At 43.9% G+C, this 19,518-nt stretch overlaps 1 protein-coding gene across 3 annotated transcripts in view; it reads left to right on the top strand.

The window, feature by feature from the left end:
- Positions 1-9,889: 9,889 nt before the first annotated feature.
- The window catches only part of NR3C1 (nuclear receptor subfamily 3 group C member 1), a 74,202-nt gene continuing 64,573 nt past the window's right edge, over positions 9,890-19,518 (top strand). Inside the window, exons 1-2 of one of the 3 annotated variants that reach the window (XM_037396416.1) lie at positions 9,890-10,162; positions 12,215-13,403. In XM_037396416.1, the coding sequence (XP_037252313.1) occupies positions 12,229-13,403 (1,175 nt within the window). In that variant the 5' untranslated portion in view covers positions 9,890-10,162; positions 12,215-12,228. Of the gene's footprint in view, positions 10,163-11,021; positions 11,115-12,214; positions 13,404-19,518 lie in introns of those variants that run through there. The other 2 variants (XM_037396414.1, XM_037396415.1) reach the window with 2 other exon arrangements.

Here is a 19,518-nt window from a genome sequence, read left to right as displayed (position 1 = left end):
CCTGCTAGTTTTGTGTGCTTGTTCCCGCTCCTTACTTTCCTTTTGCATTCGTGCGGCGGCTTGGGTGAAAGTAAGTGTTTAACCTGCTGGGAAGGGACAGCGGCTGGGTGAGGACTGCTGCCTGGGGCATCAGTGCCAGCTCACGCCATCAGTAGCATCTACCGACCTTGCACACTTTCCGTGGGCATCTGCTGCAGGCTGCTTTCAGGGAGAGGCTTTGAGCCTCGGCAGACACTTGGTCTGATCCAGTTTAGCTACCACATTCCTGTGTGATTCCGTGTTTCTGGTGTTGGAAATACCAGGCTCCCTTCTACTGTATGTCTGCCTTGTGAACTTTGTGACATATTGCATGACATAATACCCACAGAGGTGAGAGCATGCCTGCAAGGGTGCCATTGTTCCCACATTCTTTGATAAAACTTAAAATAAAACAGATGCCCAGGGTGAACCGAGGCGCAGATGTGCAACTCATCATCAGCCACAAGCTGCGAGCCAAAACGATCATCACCCAGCCCTTGTCACTGTCACAGCCACACACATTTGGAGGAGGAAAAAGATGAGCCAAAAAGGTTTCAAGTTATTTCTGTACAAAAAGTAGGAGAGGCACTACCTTTAAAGTATTTTAAGTGAAACTGTTTCTGGTAAGAGTCATTCGTTTACTATGCTGAAGTGTTTAGGATCCCCTTACAAGCCAGGGTCTACAGTACTCTGGGCAAGGCAGAAACTCTCATGTGGCAAAATCAACACCTGTTTTAACGGGCTTTGCATTACCATAATGTTTTGGTTGGCTTTAGACTTATCTTCCTGATAAATATGAGACAATGTGTGATTATCTTTTCATTTGTCTTTCTTGTTGGCATTGCAATTTGAGCACCCATTTTTGTGATGGCTAATTTGCGATGACCCATTTCAGACTAATGCCAGCCTAAATGTTTCTATGAATCTAACTATAATCTCACCAATTAAATGCTTTTCTAAGTCTTCAGGTTTTTTATTAGACCTCCCAACTAAAAGAAGCCTGTTTAAAACCAAAGTCCTTTAGAAGTTATATTCATTTAAATACTGTAACAATAAAGCACAGGGAGTAAGATGGAACACAAAACATAAGGACAATAGCCTCAAACCACTTTTTCCATAAGAACTTAAATGATCGAGACCTTGCATCAAATTCATTTATACTGTGTTCTTTTCTTGTTTCAAGAAAAAGCATTTTAATTTTCATGTCCCATCTCCTTGTTTAACTCCCCATGAATTCTTCCATTTAAGTGTGTAATATTTAAGAAAAGATCATATGTAGCCCCTACTGCAATTCAAAAAAACCTCTTCCCTTGGCTCCTGGGTTTGGCTTAAACTCCAAATTAAGACCCATCTGTGGTACTAAATGTGGCAGAGTTCGGAGTTATGTTTTCAATTTAAAGAGGTGTCATATCTCTCGCAGTAAAGACAGATTTTTAAAAGGTATATGACATTTCATAAAACACATTTTAGTGGTAACATTTCTTTTGCTTATAGCTTTATTTATATATTTTACTCATGAGTCCGAGCTTAAAACTTGCAGTGTCACATACTGAATTTCTTTTCATTAGTGAACGCAGTTGCATATAATTCTGTTTTATTGCTGAAAAGCTCTAAATTTATAGAACGTGATTTGAAATCACTAACATGGGACAGTATGCCTTGCTTTAAAACAAAGTAAGTGTAAGTCTACTGTGCTGTGCGCTCCTGAAATGTATCTGCCATGTCAGAACGACACGGTAATGCACACCTCTGCTCACTCAGATTCCCAGCATCTTGGTGCTGTGGCTGCCTTGGAATTGTGTGTGAACTTGCCCCTTTAGAGCACCATTACCACCAAAGCACCCCAGAGGAAACAAAGGAACATCAAATCCTATTTTTTATCATTTCCATTTAACTAGCTCTTAACATATGGCAATTCATGGACCTCTCACAAAAACTTGTCAGCAATGTCAGACCTTCATCCCGCAGTAAGATTTACCTACCTAGGTAATTTTACCTGTACCAAACAAAAGCTGAGCCAAGAAGACTCTGCAGCAGCACAGAGAGTTCCCACATTGATTTCTTTGCCGCATGCAGGTACTAGACATGCACCAGCATTGTGGAGCAAGGTACCGACTGCCCTGCACCTCCAGCAGCAGTGGGGCAATGCTCCTGGCCCTGCCTTCCTGGCTGCTTGGGTCAGTATTCTTGATGTGTGGGATCCTGAGCACATAGTGAGATGCAAACCCCTGTGCACAGACCCTGCTCCCCGCCACACCAAGCAGCAGTCTGGCATCTAGAACATGAGGAGGCTGTACAACCTCCCTGGCTGGTGGAGGAGATGTATTGATAATGCCACATAGCCCAGACTGCATCAGAATCTGTGTGTCACTGGCTACTGATTTTTATTAGGCATTGTGTTGCAGGAAAAAATACCGGTGAAATCTAAGGTGGTTCTTTTCTTGCAGGCATCCTGTAATTAGCTAAAGTTTTCTTTTCTTCATAGAGAGGTCTTGATGCATAAAACAAAAGTTTCCTCTTCCTTGCATGTTGTTGCCAGATGTTTCTGCAAAACTTAAAAACAACAAAGTTATTTGTGTGTACTTACATATGACTTCACCCCCATGCCTGTCTCAAAGTGCTCCTCCTCAATTAACCCAACTAATTCTCCCCCCATTTCTGAACAGTGCATTTCCATTGTCTGTTACAGCATTTTAGAATTCCAGCCGTTTGTTACAGATCTACATCGTAACACTCAGAAAAGCTCAATAGGAACATAACCTCCTCAGATTAATTTCCACTTGCAGTTGTGATTTCTTTTTTACACAAAACAGCTGCAGAAGAAAGCAGCCCTCAATGTTTTGTCAATATAGACCCAGAGACGGGTGGATTCATCACTCACAATTGTTCTTATGGCTTCAATAAACACCAAGGGCCAAACTCTGCTGATGGAACTAGGAGTTGCTATCACGTTATGCCAGAACGAGATTTAACCCCATGTAGGGGTTTATAAATTGGATACAGGCTTCAGTTTTTGCCAGTCTATGATGAAGCTTGGAGTTGTGTTTTGTTCAGGCATTTGCCATGAATTCTATTTCATTGTATTGTTACACAAAAAGTTTCCCTCTCTACTCTTGCAGGATTTTGCTCTACTCAGGCATGAGCCTGAGGAGGGCCAACAGGCATCATCTACTCTGGTTACAGACTGGCACTTCTCCGCACTGAATTCTTAATACTGCTAGACTGCAATTAGCAATGCCCATGCAGTCTTTCACTGTTCACTCTTCCTAATTAGCAGGTTAACATGTTTGCTAGCCTCAACCTAGTCACAGCTCGTGTAAGCTAATGCATGCCTTGGGAAGCTGGCAGTGCTCAGTGCCCCAGGACATCTCTGTTAAAGGCAGCAGGGGTGGAAGATGGCTGTGCTCTTGGGGAAGGATGTGTCAGACTCCATCTCTGGGAGAGGGAATAAGAGTATGTCCAGTGCGGACATATTCTGTTCTCCAAGTGTTATGTAGAGAATGAAAACTCTAGGAGAGAAGGGGAATAAATAAAGGGATTCAAGATGAAGCAGATCAATAGATATAAAGAGAAAGGATCCAGGAAGGTGAATGGCGTGGTGGAAGAACTACAACAGTGGTTCATGTAAAGTGAAGGAGCTGATGGGAAATCAAAGTACAAAATACGTCACAACAGACAAAGGACTAGCGCAGGAAATAAAGACAGGAAAAAAACAGGAAGAAAGTAGAAAAACATACCAAGAGTTATTAACCTAAAGAGGATGCAGGATGGCATGGCACAGACCTCTGTGCCTCAGTCTATGACCCACTATAGTTAATAGCAAAAGCATACTGAGATTGTGCTTGGACCCAGGAGTCCCCTTTGACAAATGAATTTGCAGTCCTGAGGATGCTGCTCATTGCATACTCATAACGAAGCATGCTCCTGTGTCTGTAGAAACAGCAGCTGGGGAACATTGCTTTTCCATTCTGGCTTAGCTGGAAAACTATTGACAGAGTGCATTCACTGGCTGAATAACTTTGATGTATATTCAAGAATTAAACAGAATTACTTACAAGCCGATAGGAAACAAAACTGACCTCCTTACAAGACAACCAAAGCCTTAGAAGATTTATGTTTATGGAGGACATTAGACACTGGGCATGTTGCTGCCTTTTTGTAGAGACAACAGATTGCAAAAGGAGGAAGAGTTCTTCCTATAAAACTGTAGCTTTACATGAGCTGTCTTTGATGCACAGCTTCAGAATTCGCATTTCACAGGAAAAGGCAATGCAGCTTGTATTTTTGGAAGTACTTCCAAGCAGGCTTAAGGACTTTACGATTTGTTATTTGTGGACCCCATATACTATTTATTCCAAAAGTGCAAATTCTTTGTTCTGTATAATTCCGAACACTCATCTTCCAATTTCTGATATCTCTGCAAATATTTATTTAGTATGATTTTAATTGACGTGACTTTTAGTGACTAGTGCTACCACATCTTTGGTTTGACTGAATTCTTTCCATTCGCCATTGTCTTTGCTATGTAGCTCTTGTTTTTCGGCATCTGGGGTTTTTCCCTTTAGCTTATCTTTATAAATTGCTTCAGAGATCAAAAGCACCATTTGTGTCCATTTCAGTACTTTCAGTGAAATACTGGTAAATCAAACCCTTAGCCTGCAAACTTCTCTGTCCTGCCATGGTAAAGTAGATCCAACCAATTGAACCCAATCTCCGTTAATTGCCAGCACCATTTCATATGCTAATTCCTTGAAGGTTACAGATAAAGTTGTTGCTGTTCTGTTTCATGAGCACATCACTTCATCTGGAAAAGCTTCAATCTTTTTTTTTTTTCCTAGCCTGCTTCTAGCACTAAAAAAGATTTAGTACAGATCCACAGTGGCCTATATATGTTTGCCAACAGGGACCCATGTGTCAGTTTTCTGTTCTTACTGGGCCTGTCAGCAGTTCGTAACCAAAGAAATTTCCCCATATTGTAAACATATTTGCGTATGATCATTTTAAAGTTGTTTGCTTGTGTCTAGAAGGGGTTCATTTTTTCCCAGAGTGACTCCAGACCACTTTTATACCTAGATGCTTCCTGTGGATTGCATTATGCACACTCACTTCAGCCACATGTGGCATGATCTGCCCATCTTCGGGTCCTCTGTATCATCCATGCTAACCCCCAGACAAACAGATCTATGTCTGCATCTGGCAGCCATGAGAGTTCCCTTCAGTGCTTCAGATGTTTCTTTCTGATATCCAGCTTGGAACGCTGTACACAAATCTGAAGTCGGTTCTCATTTTCCATTAATTGCCTGATCTCCTCTATGAGAGTCATATAATTACATTTTAATGATTTAATAATGTTCTCCTCTTAGATATATATTTTAATGTCTACATTTAGTGTTAAGGTTGAGGCTCCTTATCTTTGCAATATTAGTATGTTGTGGTGTAGGAATGTGCAGTCATTTATATATCTTTTAAATCTGTTGCATGACAATTCATACCACTCTTCCTGTGGCTCCACGGAACTACTGAGTAAGCTGGATACTGCAGTCCTAATTGCTGAAATTCTCTTTCAAAATTAGGCACTGATCGACAGCCAAAATTTTCATTGTCAATACAATGCAGTTGCTGAAACTGTATTTCAGCCCTTCCCTTGATCCTATTTTTTCAGGATATTTATTAGTTCTTCCTCAAATTAAAATTTCTTAGCTTGCAGAAATAATTCTTCCCTCTATTGTCCAAATACATTTCATTCTTTACACAGAATATTAATGTATGCCATTTAGACATTCTGAGATGGACGAAAACTCTTGTATTTGAAGTCTAGTTAATTAACTATCCATCTGCAAAACAGCCACAGTATTTTTATGATTATAGTGCATAACTTGTGTATTTAGCAGAAGAGAACTAGTGGAATTTTGGAAAAAAAACCAACCCCAAACCTTCACTTCTAACTTGTAAGAAAGAAGGTACAGATTTTACCAGATTACCATTCTGCTCAGGTCAGTAGAAAATAATTGAACAATGCTGACATTTTGTGGAAGACGTGGTCTTGTTAAGATTTGTATCAAACAGGAGTCAAAGCCATAAAACCTGTTACCCCAAACAGAAAATTATTACGTGTGTTGACACTTTCAGCAGGATGAGGCAATCCTGTGCTGGACTGAGACAGAATGAAATGAACCACATATTTGGAGGCTGCAGTAAGAATTTTCTTTTTCTTCTGGGGACTACCGAGGTTCCCGTGGTAAAAGCCAGAGTAGCTGTGCTACTACCAGCTGTACTCTGGGGGATGAGGTACGCTTTCTGATCTGGGTCAAGATATCTTCATACTAGGGTCAGGATATTTAATAACAGAAGATTTTGATGACACATTGTCACAACAGCACACTCACTTCTAAAACCCAACAACGCCTCAATTTTCATTTGACTGTAAGCATTTATGTATTTAAAATATGAATATAAAATAAAACAGGTTGAACTCAAGAAGTAGAAAACTCAAACTTGGCAATTAAAATATTTTGAAGGTTGATTATGTTCCAAGAAGAGTCGTCAATGTCAGCTGTTTAAAAAAATCATAGATTTTTAGGGAACAAAATAATCATCAGCACAATGCAAGCAGCAGATTTTCAGCCAGTCAACTTCATCACCTTCTAAAAATTTAGTTCAAACAGGAAAAAAAATCACAAGTCTTTTAAAGCCTAACTTATTTCATACATTTTTACAAAGTAGCAAAGATAGGTTTTGTTTAACTCCAACCATCATCACATAATGCATTCAAAGTTGTTACATACAGGGACAGGGTAGCATGTCATTGTAAAATGTCAGCCAAAACATGCAAGCTTACCAAGTTTTACATTAAATTTGTTTTTACAATATACAAGTGCCCTAGGAAACATTTGTGTTTGAAGGAGAACAAAGGGAGGTGGTATGTTTGGGTTGTTTGGTCACACAGGAAAACCCGCATGAGGCCAGAAAGATTTGTCCAAAGCCAAGTGAGTAGCACGTGGTGAAGTTATCGCAGAGGGATAATTCTGCCACTGCCATGCATGCCTCTGCAGGCTTTGCGCTTGTTCTGTTTCAGTAGCGCTTGTAGCTAAAAGAAGTGAGAATCGGTAATATTCTTTTCCCAGCTGTACAGAGTAGAAGCAGAAAATATCCAAAGTCTTTCATCTGCTCAATTCTACCCAAAACATTCAAAAGGGAACAAATCTAAGAGACAGAATTCATATGTATTGTAGCAGCCTGAAGACAATGAGCAAATCTAGCTTCATATTTGAACGTGACTGCTGTTGTTCAGTTTACCAACAAATGGTGAGTTTTACCAACAATGACCTTGCAACGCATGCTGCTGAGCTTAGCAACAAGTGAAAAACATCTTTCAGGAGCGTACAAATAAGAATCATTCTGCCCTGGCCAGATCTGAGTTCACATACTGTGCACATACTGCACTCCAGCCTGCCTCAGTATTCCCAGCACAAAAAACCTGTAAGATGTCCTCTGCTCGCTGTTTTGCAGTGTTGTACAGTGTCCCTGGCTGATGCTGGTGAATAAACTGTGTATACCAGTCTAAGATCAGGTCCTTTGGGATAAAAGATGATATTAAGATATGGAATTATTCATTAGAGAAGGAATGTTCTACCCATTACCGTGCAATTAAGCAGCTGAGTTGCATTTATAAACAGATGTTCACATCTAAATCTCTTAGAACTAAACAGCTTTGTCATAAAAGTTCCTTCCAGCTACAGAAAGTTAAGCAAAGCCAACATTCAGCAGTGTTTCAGCTCCCCTCCGCAGGCCATATATACCCTGTTATTTCAGTTGACCAGATTTCAGTGGCAGGAGGGGTCCCCAAATGCAAGACAATTTCTGTGGTGGAATACTCACAGAGCAATAAAGTGAAGTCAATTTTCCAGGTACGCTGCCAGAAGCAGATTAGAATTTCATGCTTCGAGAGATATTCTTGCCTTTATTGAATACCGAGGACCTCTGCAATGTTCCCGTATCCGGCAACAAAGATTTCACAGTATTTGTGAATAGTCTGACTTCTGCTATTCTATTTCCCTTGTATGGGAAGAAGTGTTTCCTGTTAGCTGTAAATTCATTGCATCATCCAAAAAGCACCAGAAGACAGTTTTGAGTGCTATTTTAAACACATCTTTCAAATATGCATTAGATTAAGGGAGACTGCAGAGGAGAATCTAGAATTTTTAGAACCATTTTTCATAATCTGCAACATGTAAGAGAATATTAAGCTAATATTGCATGCATTTATTTTGCATTTCTAAAGTAAAACAGTATCTTCCCAAGCGTGGCATGTGAAAAACCTACAATTTAACAAAAATTAGGGCAGATTATTCGTGCCTTAAAATCTATGCTTTTACTTGGCTCTTCCTTTCCTTGTAGGAGAACCCCCAAATCTGCATTTGAACAGCTGGAAAGACAAAAACATCTTTCATTGATGTAACTGGTAGCATGTACCGTTTCTAGATGCTGCTTGTTGACACAGCCCCAGTACAACTGATAGAGTTATCTCCAAGTTCATGTTAAGTGTCCCAAACCCGAACGAGGGACACCTCCGTGAAGGGACAGCCTCTCTCTTTGCCAGCGTCAGAACCTCTATCAGCTGCCAAGACCAGGAGAACCGCTCGTTCTGCAGGGTTTGCTGCTTTGCTGTTTTACCTCGTGGGTTTAACTCCCGGCCCGCTCCCGTGCCGCCGCCCGTGGCCTGCCCTGGCCCGCGCAGCTGAGGGGCGCCGAGCCTGGCGCCCCGCGCCCGCCGCTGCGGCCTGGGCCCGGCGTCGGACAGCACGCTCCCCGGCTGCTTTTAAACTCAAGAAACACCCGGATCTGTTAACTTCTCAGTGAAACGCTAGCACCCTTTGTGGGGTTTACTCGTATTTCTCAATGAAAACATCTGTACTGCCCGTGCTTGCCACGAGACAGGCGCGCCACCCCAGCCCCCTTGGCCGCTGAGGGGACGCGGGGTCCCTCTCCACGGGTTTTCCCCAGGCCGCCCGCCCAGCTCCCAGCCGCCCCTAGAGCTGTCCAGCAAGCTCCGAGGTGACCTCCCCACGGCGTCCAGCCTCTTTCCAGCGCGGCACCCCCGTCCCAGCCCTCCGCGGGGAAGCGGGCTGCCACGGCGGGACCCATGGGGGGGGGGAGCTCGCCGCTGCCCCCGGGGCCGGGCCGCGCTGCCCAGCCGCCACCGCGCGGAGGGAAGCGGCGAGACCGCGGGGCGGGCTGCTGAGGCGCGGGGGAAGTCGCCCGGGGAAGGGTGGCCCTCCCGCTTCAGAGCTGCCGCCCGGGGCGCTTCGCCCTTTCGGGAGGAAGCGGAGGAAGTGAAAAAGGAAAGAAGCGGGGCGGCCCCGCAGCTTTCCCAGCGCGACCACCCCGGAGGTGGCGCCCGCCACCCCTCGGCGGACCCACTGTTGGGGTGGGTGGGAGGGGGCGCGCCCGGGCCGTCCGGGAAGGGGCGAGAGCCGCGGGGCAGGCGGGGCGGCGGGCGGCCCCTCGGCGCAGGCTGCAGTTGCCCACCTTAGCCAACAGGTTGCACCGTTTCCCCTCGCTTGGGCCCGGCGGGCACTGCCCCGCGGTCCCGAGCGAGGGGCGGCCAGCGCCAGCGGGCCGCGCAGTGCCGAGCCGAGCCGTGCAGCGGGAGCGGGTGCGCTGCTGCTGCCGCCCCTCTCCTTGCCGCCAGTCTCCACTCCCTCTCCACGTCGGGGAGGCGGAGGGAGGGAGGGAGGGAGGGGGAGGAGGCAGTCGCCGCCGTCCTCCATTTTGTGGCGGGGGCAGAGCACTGCCGAGCGCGGAGCTGCCCTGCGGAGGGACGGGGCGGGGAGGCGCGGAGAGAAGGCAGGAGCGGGGCGGGGGTGGGGGGACAAAGTCCGCGGAGGCAATTAGTGCTAATTAACGCAGGGGGCGCCGCGGTGGTGGTGGTGGCGGCGACGGGCGGGGCGGGGACTAGGTCAGGGTCTCGATCCGGCGGGAGGAGGAGGAGCGGCGGAGCGGTGCTGGCCGCCGCCGCAGCCCCCGGAGGGGCGACTGTCGACTTCCTCCCGCCCGCTCCCTCGCCCCTTCCTGCTGGCTGCTGCCCCCCCGCCGCGATGGCAGTTGGCGGCTGAAGGAGCCCCAGCGCCACCCCCCGGACGAGGTAAGGGGGCCGGGGTCTAAGCCGTGGCTTCGTCCCGGGAAGTTGGCGGGAGGGGGGGCGGGGCGGCGGTGCCACGGCGCAGGAATGCCCCGAGCACGGGTGGGGGGACATACCGAGCCGCCCCCGGAAGGGTCCCGGGGTGGGACGGGAGGGGGCACGGCGGAGCGCGGCCTCCCCCGCGGTGGGGGCCCAGGGCGGTGGCGGCGGGCGGTCCGGGGAGCGGCGCGGGGCCGGGGGCCGGGGCGTCAGGGGCGGGGAGGGGGAGCAGCGCGGGGTGCCGCCGCGCGGCCGTGGGCTGGTCTTATTTTGCAGAAGTGGGTGTGCCGCGGCGACGGCTCAACAGGTCCCGACACATTTCTCTGAAAACTGTACTTTGCAAAGGAGAATTTAGTGTAATTCGGCGGTTTTCGGTATTCGCAGCTTTTTGCCCCTTCGGGCAGACTCGCATCTGATTCTTTTGACACGTTTCCTGCGCTGGATGGTTCGCCGCTTTATTCTGTTGGGGAAATTGTCAAGTGGAATAACTACATTTTTCCTCCCCTTCACGTAAAAAAAAAAAAAAAAAAGTCATAACTGCAGGTTGACAGTTACAGTATTTTTTTCCTCCCAGTCGCTGATGTGGCGCGCACCTTACGCAGCCCCGCGGTGCTCCCGTGCTGCCCGCTGCGCCTGGCCCCCCGCGCGGTGGGGCCGGCCGGGCGGAGCGCGACCTCCGGTGGGACGCTGGGGTCAGGCGGCGGGCAGCCCTGCCAGGTGCCGTCGAAGGCCCAGGAAGGGTTTTCCCGTCGAGGAGCTGCTGCTCGGGACGCTTTTGCTCAGACTGAAGCTCGCTGGGGCCACCTTAAAATTTTTATACGTGAGGACTTTCTGTTGATCACAGCCTTAACTTTGGCATAGAGAAAGCAGCAGTGTTGGTCGGCAGTCTGGAGAAAATGGGTGACAGAGCCGGCGGGTTTGTAATTAAGATGACTATAGACTTGTGGACACTCTGGGGTCACTGCTTAACTAATAATGCCATGGCCTAATAACATGGGCATCGCCTGCTCTTACAGACCAAGGGGAGCATGAGCTGGTCACCGCTAGCGGGTTGCTCTGACTGTTTGGCTGTAGACAAATGTTATAGAAAGTTTGCCAAAGACTTTACAGTTGTTCTCCAAATATTTATGGTCTGTGCTGAAAATAAATGTAGCAGATACAAACTGATCAAACTTAGGAGATTCATGTTAGGTGTGTTTGAAGAACAGCCATGAGCTGGTAAAAGTGTTTGACGCTAATAAAAATTCTTTTTTTATTTTATTTTTAGTTAGCTTTTGTTTATAAATCTGAGATTTATTTGAAGACTCACGAGTTGCGTTGTAAGCCAGACCAATGCAAAAATCTCAAACCTTGTGTTGTGTAGTAGGGGGATTGTGTTGCTCCTGGACAGTAACAGAATTTGGTCCAGCCAGTAGGTGCTGCATTAGAGAGCTGCCTCTGGAGCCTTCGGTACATGTTGTGGGTGTTACATCTGGACCTGGAGGGAGAGAGGGAACTGACTCGGGAAAGACGAGAAATGTCTTTCTCCCCTGCCCTGCTCAAAGTGTAATTAAATACCAGGGAACATTAGCTTGCAAAATCTGTAAATTGGGTACTATAACAATTCCTACACTTCCTTACTTGCTAGGTTCAGTAACAGAGAGAGAGTGTGTTCAGAAAGATGTCATATGCTGTCGTCTGATTTTGAATTGCATGCAGGCAGACATACCACTTCATCCAGGCTTAGAAAAGCTTTAAAAATATACTTCCTTGTTACCAGTGAGAAATAACTAATAGTAATAATAATAATAAAAAACCACCAACAAACAAAACCCCAGAAACAGCACCAGTGGGTTTGAGAAAGATGTGGCTCTTGCCAGTTCGCAGTTTAATTTGCTGTGCTTTCGTTCTCAGAGCAGCTAAACCAGGTTCACTAGGCTAATGATTTAGACTTTTTTTGTTGTTGGTGGTTGTGTGTAAGCTGTTACTAAAATACCCTTGCTGTGCTAACTTTGAATGCTTGTGATCTTTTTATAGCTAATGTTCAAGTAATGGATTCCAAAGAATTGCTTAACTCGTCGGATCAAGACGAAACAAGGAAAAATGCGCTCATCAGTACCAAAGGAGGGATCGTGATGGACTTTCATCCACCCTTCAGGGGTGGAGCTACTGTACAAGCCCCTGTGTCTACATCTCCTCTCCCCGCTTCTTCTCAGTCAGATTCCAATCAGCAAGCTGCTTCGGCTGACTTTTCAAAAGGATTAGTAAAAAATGTGCCTCAGCCAGACCTTTCCAAGGCAGTATCACTCTCGATGGGACTTTACATGGGTGAAACAGATGCAAAAGTGATGGGAAATGACCTTGGATTTTCCCAGCAGGGCCAAATTGGCATCTCTTCTGGAGAAACAGACTTCAGGCTCCTGGAAGAAAGTATTGCGAGCTTGAATAAGTCCTCAAGCCTGGCTGAGGACACAAAGGGAGCAATATCTTCTGAGGTGCCGCTTGAGCCGGATTTCCCGGGCATGGCTGGCCGCAACATACCTTTAGATTCAGGAGCTGCAGTCCAAAGCCAGGTTGGCTCCAACGGTGGCAACTTGAAGTTATTCTCTGAAGACCAAAGCACCCTGGATATTCTCCAGGATTTAGAATTGCCGCCGGTGTCTCCTGGCAAAGAGCCCAATGGGAGCCCATGGAGACTTGACCCATTGCTAGATGATGGTGGCTTGCTGTCCCCTATATCTGCAGATGATGCATTTCTCCTGGAAGGAAATCTCAGTGAAGACTGCAAGCCTCCTGTTTTATGTGACACTAAACCTAAAATTAATGACCATGGTGACCTTTTGCCCAGTTCCAAAATGCCAATGCCTCAAGTGAAAACAGAAAAGGAAGACTTCATTGAACTCTGTACTCCTGGCATAAAGCAAGAAAACATGGGCCCAATTTATTGTCAGGCAAACTTCTCTGGGTCTAACTTGCTGGGTACTAAAGTCTCTGCCATATCTATCCATGGTGTCAGTACCTCTGGGGGACAGATATATCACTATGATTTAAATACTGCATCGCTCTCTCAGCAGCAGGATCAGAAACCAATTTTTAATATCATTCCATCTCTTCCTGCGAGTTCAGAAAATTGGAATAGGTGCCAGGGATCAGGGGATGAGACCTTAGCTCCTTTGGGAACACTCAACCTTTCTGGCAGACCTGCTTTCTCTAATGGCTATTCAAGGTAATTAGTTTTTCATGCTCTTTATTAAAATACTACAAGAATGTTTAGCACAGCTGCATGCATGCTAGTTTGGGTTTGTTGTTTTGTGTTTGTTAGTGGTTTTGGGATTTTTCCTTTCGAAGTCAGTCATCCCTGTTTCATTTGTTACGTATGGCTGTCTGATCAGACATGGCTGGTGTTTGTTTATTCTGTAGTACAATAGGAGCTTTAACCATGTACTCAACTATTGGTATTAAAGGGAAGAAAAGAGAAGGGGAGCTGACATGTTTTAAAAAAAGAAACACATAAAAATAAAAATTCTAAGATACAACCTACAATGAAATTTGAGTATGTGGTAGAAGGATTCATATACAAGGCAGGATAGAAGGAAGGCAGTATAGAGGGAAGTATTTAACTGTATACAAAAACTACTTGTTCTGGAGGGTTAGAGAATCGGTCACTGTGGGTTTTTTTTTCTTCTTAGTGTTACTTAAATGTTATGCACAAAAATAACTTAGTTGCTCGGTAAATCTCTAGAATTACATCTAAGCTGAACTAGAGTTCTAGCTTTGCTTGGTATTGCATTTACCTTACATGGACAAGAAGATTCCTAGTAGGAAATACTCAGCGGTTTGTTTAATAACTGCATTTAAAGACATAAGAATATTTGCAGTAAGATTTTAAACATACCTGGAATTTAACTCTTAAATAGAACTACAGGAGGGCTTGCTAATAGCTGTTTTTTGAGAGCAGGGTATTTTAGGGGAGCTGGTTAGTATGTGTCTAAGTGACTTAGTGTAGTTACTTGCAGTCAAGTAGTGTTTTCTCCAAGTAATTCAATGCTGCAGATACTCAAGTAAAACACTTTTCCTCTGCCGTTCAGGGGTAAGTATGGAGTGGCATCTATCTCAATGGGTAGCTGTGGACATCTCTCGCAGCTGGGCACAAGTTCTCATTTCAGTATGAACACCCAGTTGTATGTTTTCCTTAGCTGTTCTTTCTTTATCATGTACTTGCACAGGCAGAGTGTTTGCTCTCAATGGAGGAAGAGGTGTTTGCTGTGTTTCTGTGGAGTCTCAGTTAGAAAATGGCTCTTTAAGTCCATATATGTAAAAGCAGAAATTGTAGGCTTTTAATGAAGTATCTGTTTTAAGTTTCTTTTTTTATCACCCCACTGACAATTCATCCCCAGAGTGTCAGCCGCCAGTCTTGGAGCTCTCCCCACACGTTATATGCTCGTGTTTTCCCACAGTTGGAATGAGGTGTGTGAGGATTTCTCCGTTGTTTCAGGAGGGCAACTTTTAACTTGCTTTCATTCTAGATTTCTTTCATAGTTTTTCATTTTTGTAGTGAAGATATCTTTTTTTTTCTTTTTTATTTCTTTTTTTTTTTTTTTTTTTAAGAGTGTAAAGCAATTTGTAATGTAAGGAATCCAGAAAGGAAAATCTAAATTCGTGGATAAATTCCACTTCAGTATATGAATATTGAATGTATCTTACCACTTATTTTGACAAAGTAGAAATCCTTTGCACTTACCTTTTGCGTAATCAGTCCAACTTCTGTGGTGTTTTTAGTTTATTTCATGGGGTTATTTTGGTGTTGGTTTTTTATTTTATTTTGTTCTCACTCTGTCCTTAATGGCAGTTGTTATAAAATCTGTATCAAAGCAAGAAGTACCATTATTGGGTTTGGGAGGTGAATTTCAGTGGCTGTTTAAGTAAGCAGATTCCTTGTTGATAATGGAAACCTCACTTATGAGAATGTTTCTGTAAAGTTCATGCATTATTTTTGATTTACAGAATTGTTTGGGTAGAACCATGCACATTCATAGGTGAACTGTTTACACATAGATATTTGTACAATTTTTGGAGAATTTCATAAACACCAATTTTATATACTTTGTTTCTCATAATGTTGTGATGAAAAACCCACTCAAGCTCCTAATGTGTACAGAATACATCTGATCCTAGAGTATAAAGGACAACAGTGCTAGATGTTATCGTCGCCTTTATGAAGCAATTCTGAGGAGCGTGCTTGGTGTGTTTGTGTTGGAACTGAGCAGGCAGCGGTAGGCGTGCGTGCTGGGGAGAGCTGGCAGCGGCCCTCAGCAAAGCTCTGCTGTAGGCAAGGGAGCATCCTCAGCACGGTAGGCAAAAGTCTGCCTCCATCACTGGGCAGTATTAACAACACTGCTGCAAGCATAGCTGTTCTTGCTTCCTGCAAGGTTGTAATCTGTTTTGTTGCTTTCTTTTGCCTTAAGATAATGGATGGTTGGGGTTTTTTTCTCAATTTAAGGATCATGTAAAGAATTTGGGGGTGGCTTCTAGTTGAGTTTTGCAGAAAAATTCATTATTTGTGGCCTTTATGAAAGCTGTCCTTAGTTCCCAAGGATTTTTGTATGCTAAAACTGTGAAGTCCAATTCTAAAAATAACATTGCTTGGGTTTATTATATATTGTTTTTAATAAAATAGAGGCAACTCCATCTTTTTTTTTTTTTTTTTTTTTTTTTACAATGTTTGAGATGCTGATGAACCCTGGGTTTAAAGCAGGAATTCTCTTTCTTCCGGAACCCTGACAGAAATATTTGGTCTAAACTAGGTTAGTTTAAGGTGATGTATTGTGGATTTGTTTATGTTACACACGACTTAAGAAAATTGGCATTTGTTTTAGAAACAAAAGAAGGACTATCTTGCCAGGTACCTGTGGTCTTTTGGTTGGTTGGTTTGTTTTGTTTTTTTCTTTTAGGTACTATTTGTGTGCGGTGAAGGCTGGGATCTTGGGAATTTAGAATGGGATCTTGGGAATTTAGAATTGCTAAACTTCGGTTTCCAGTAGGAAATACTGCTGTTGGTAGAACTATTTGACTATTCATAACTTATTAATTATATACTACATATGTGGGAAGAAAAGCTGCAGTTCTGTCCTGTGTTCAGGTAGTATTTAATCTGACTTTTAATGGAAAGCATGTAATGTCTCTTCATAGACACGCAGTCTTGATGTCATGCAATTTTTGAGTTATTTTGCTTCTAAGTATAGCACAGCATGCTGTCGCTAATGAGACAAGTGATAATCAGGACTGAGAAAACTAATCAGTTTTCCTATGAACAGCAGGAGGTATTCTGAAGCAGAATACAAACTTCAGAAATTTGTTTGATGCGAGTGAATTGGCAAGAGTCAATAAATTGCTGTCTGTATCTCAGGGTTGTGGAAGTGTCTGCTAGTGCTTGTGGTGATGTGCAAACTTGGAGCTGCAGCTCGGTGTTCAGCAGCTAGCACTCAGTATCTTTCTGAACAGCAGTGAAACCCTGTGACAGCAGGACAGCTTTGTTCCAGGGTTGCTTTGGCGAGGTCTCCCATCTGAGGGACCTGCTGAGCTATCACAGTGAAGCAAACTAAGGAGAAGGTGGATAGAAGAGGGAGGGAAAAAGTAGGCTGAGACAGTTTGCCTTAGATTTTCTATAATAGAAGTGAGACAGCACCTGGAAAAGTAGTAGAACAGCCTGAAATTGTTTGGTAAATGCTTTGCTGGAGAATTAGAAGGTTTGATGGTGTCTTTTTCTGATGGGATAGTATTTGTGATTTACTACAGAAATGCCAGTGAAAACTGATAAATTTCAGGGAAATTATTTTAGCAATACACAGTCGTAGGACTCTTGTGTGGTGTATACATTAAATCCATTGCTCAACTTTTTTTATTCCTCTGACTTCCTGGAGATGTGGCTTGTGGGGGGAACAAAGGACGATGAGAAACAACACAGCGACGCAGGGGTTTCTGTGTGCTGCTTTTTCTAGCCTACAGCCAGAATTTACAAAAACTGGGCCCCATTGGCAGTGTTACAGCTTCTCTTACTACGTTTGAAACCATTCCTAGTACTTAAGCTTATGGGGGATAAGGATCATTAAGGAAGTTTAAGAAAGGGCAAGAGCAGAGAGAAGCGGAGAATCTGGAAGGGAGAAAAAGTTTTGCTGGTCAGTCGCAGTCCAAAGCCTTCTTTCCAGGACAAGTTACCTTTCTGCCATTCTCTTTAACTGGGATTCTTCTTGGACTTGGATGTTTTACTAGAAGGAAGGGGGAAAAAAAGTCATCGTTTACTAGAAATGGTAAAGGTCAGTTGTCTGTTTGTCTTACTGCATTGTTTCAGCTTGGCATTTGGCCAAGGCCAGCAGCTTGGCATGGTTGGACATAGTACTTCAAATGTTGTCTGACTCAGCAGTATGTAATGTATGGTACATACATAAATATGTCTTTTTAAATAATTCTATCTTGATATAAAAACCAGACTTGTTATTTTGAGTGCTCAGTGTTTCAGTAGTCTTTGTTGTGATTTGTCAGCTTCATGTAATACTGTACTTGGGTTTTGAGTCTTGGAAATACATGACAAAAAAATCTAATTGTTTTTGCAGAAAGGGCTGAATCGGGAATGTCCTGCAGAATGTGCTATAAGGCAAGATGAAGAGGTAGCTAGGTAAATGATAGATCATGTAAGATGTAATCCATTTTTTTCCAGTTTTTAGCTGATCCATTCAGCTAGCTGACGGCCGAGTAAGTTTGCTTGGTTTTTTTAATCCAAACCAAATTTTTAATTTCTGCTAATTTGTTTCCCCCTACAACAGTCTCTGTTTTAAACTTGGTTCTAGCTTCTGAAACACAAGCTGATTTTTGTTGCCCATTGCATTTTTTTATCCATCTTAAATAGTGGTCAAACCCTGTTGTTGTACTCTTCTGCTACCAGTGAAAGCAAAACTGTAGTTGAACCAGCCCTACTGACGGGATCTTCTTGTAAATGTGAAACATATGTATTACACAACTCCTACATCATATATTTACCGTGTTTAAAGATTACTTTCGTACAGTGAGAGCAAATTGTCCTGGAGATGCAAATGTCCCTTCTTACCTTGACTATTACTGCTCATTCTGGAGATGAACAAGCTGTAGCTGTTCTATGCATATAGGTAACTGCAAACCGGAATTATTTCTACTTTTTAAAAGGTTAAAAGTCCTTCTCTTATCCTAGGTCCCTTTTTGTAGCTGCACCTAGGAGGTGGGCCTCTGGGGGCTTCCTCTACTTTGTTTCATTTTTTTTAAACTTTTTTTTTTTTAATGTTGCCTGTCTTCAAGTAGTGAAGATCATAGAGGAAGAACCTGTCACTGCTGTCTTGGATGTAATGCTTGTGCCAAAGCTTGACGGTTCAGGCTTCTAATGCTTTGCAAAATTACATACGTTGTTTCTCTTATTTCCACACTGGTGGATTCAGCATCTCTGTCCATGAGTGCTGTTCACCGACGAGTGTGCTTAACCTAGTCGAGTTTCCAAGGCAGATACTGTTGTTCTAGCGATCATAACTCCACAGTTAGTCTTAAGTATGATGGGAAAGCCAGTGCTCATGCCAATGTGTCTTCAGGCTCAAGTACACGTTATCTTCACAGCTCTTTACTGCCTTGTCTGTAAGATGTAGTTCAGTGGAACGGATGCTCTACTGACTGCTTTGAGTCCTCTAATGAGTTGGTTGCAAAAATTTTAGCTGTGCTGCTTTGTATTTTCTTTATTGCTCTACAATATTCAGTCAAGACACCAAACTCTTAACTCATTATCCTCTTACTGTAAGCTGGTCATAAAAAGAAGCTAATAGATTTATTTTAAAATATTTTTTTCAGTAGTCTGTGGCTTCTGGGTCTCTTTGGAATGCTTCTTGGAGCAAACAAGGGGTTCAGTGTTGACATTTTAGTGCAGAGTGTGATCTGGAGTCCTTTTCTTAGGACATTTTATTAAAGATTTTTACCACTGGCCTGAGAAACATCTGTTCTCGCACCACTGGATGTTATGATCAGTGTCTCCTCTTACAAGAGGAGAGCAAGTACTCAGCACTCAGAAATTTGCCTGGGAGAAAATGAACTTGTATTTCTCGGTAGTAACTTCTCTCTTCACAAAACCCTGGCTTGTGGAATATTGCAAGACACAATTATATCTCCATTCATTTTCTGGGGTAGATGAAGACTGCCTAAGCCAGGGGTCCTCAAACTACGGCCCGCGGGCTGGTTACGGCCCCCCAGGGTCCTCAGTCTGGCCCCCAGTATTTACAGACCCCCTTGCTCCCCCCGCCAGGGACTGGGGGGGGGAACCAAGCAGCCGCAGA

This window comes from Falco rusticolus, chromosome 8 (assembly GCF_015220075.1).
Source record: "Falco rusticolus isolate bFalRus1 chromosome 8, bFalRus1.pri, whole genome shotgun sequence".
Classification (NCBI taxonomy): Eukaryota; Metazoa; Chordata; class Aves; order Falconiformes; family Falconidae; genus Falco; species Falco rusticolus.
Note: the sequence above shows the minus strand (reverse complement) of the source record. Positions and strands in the feature narration are given on the sequence as shown.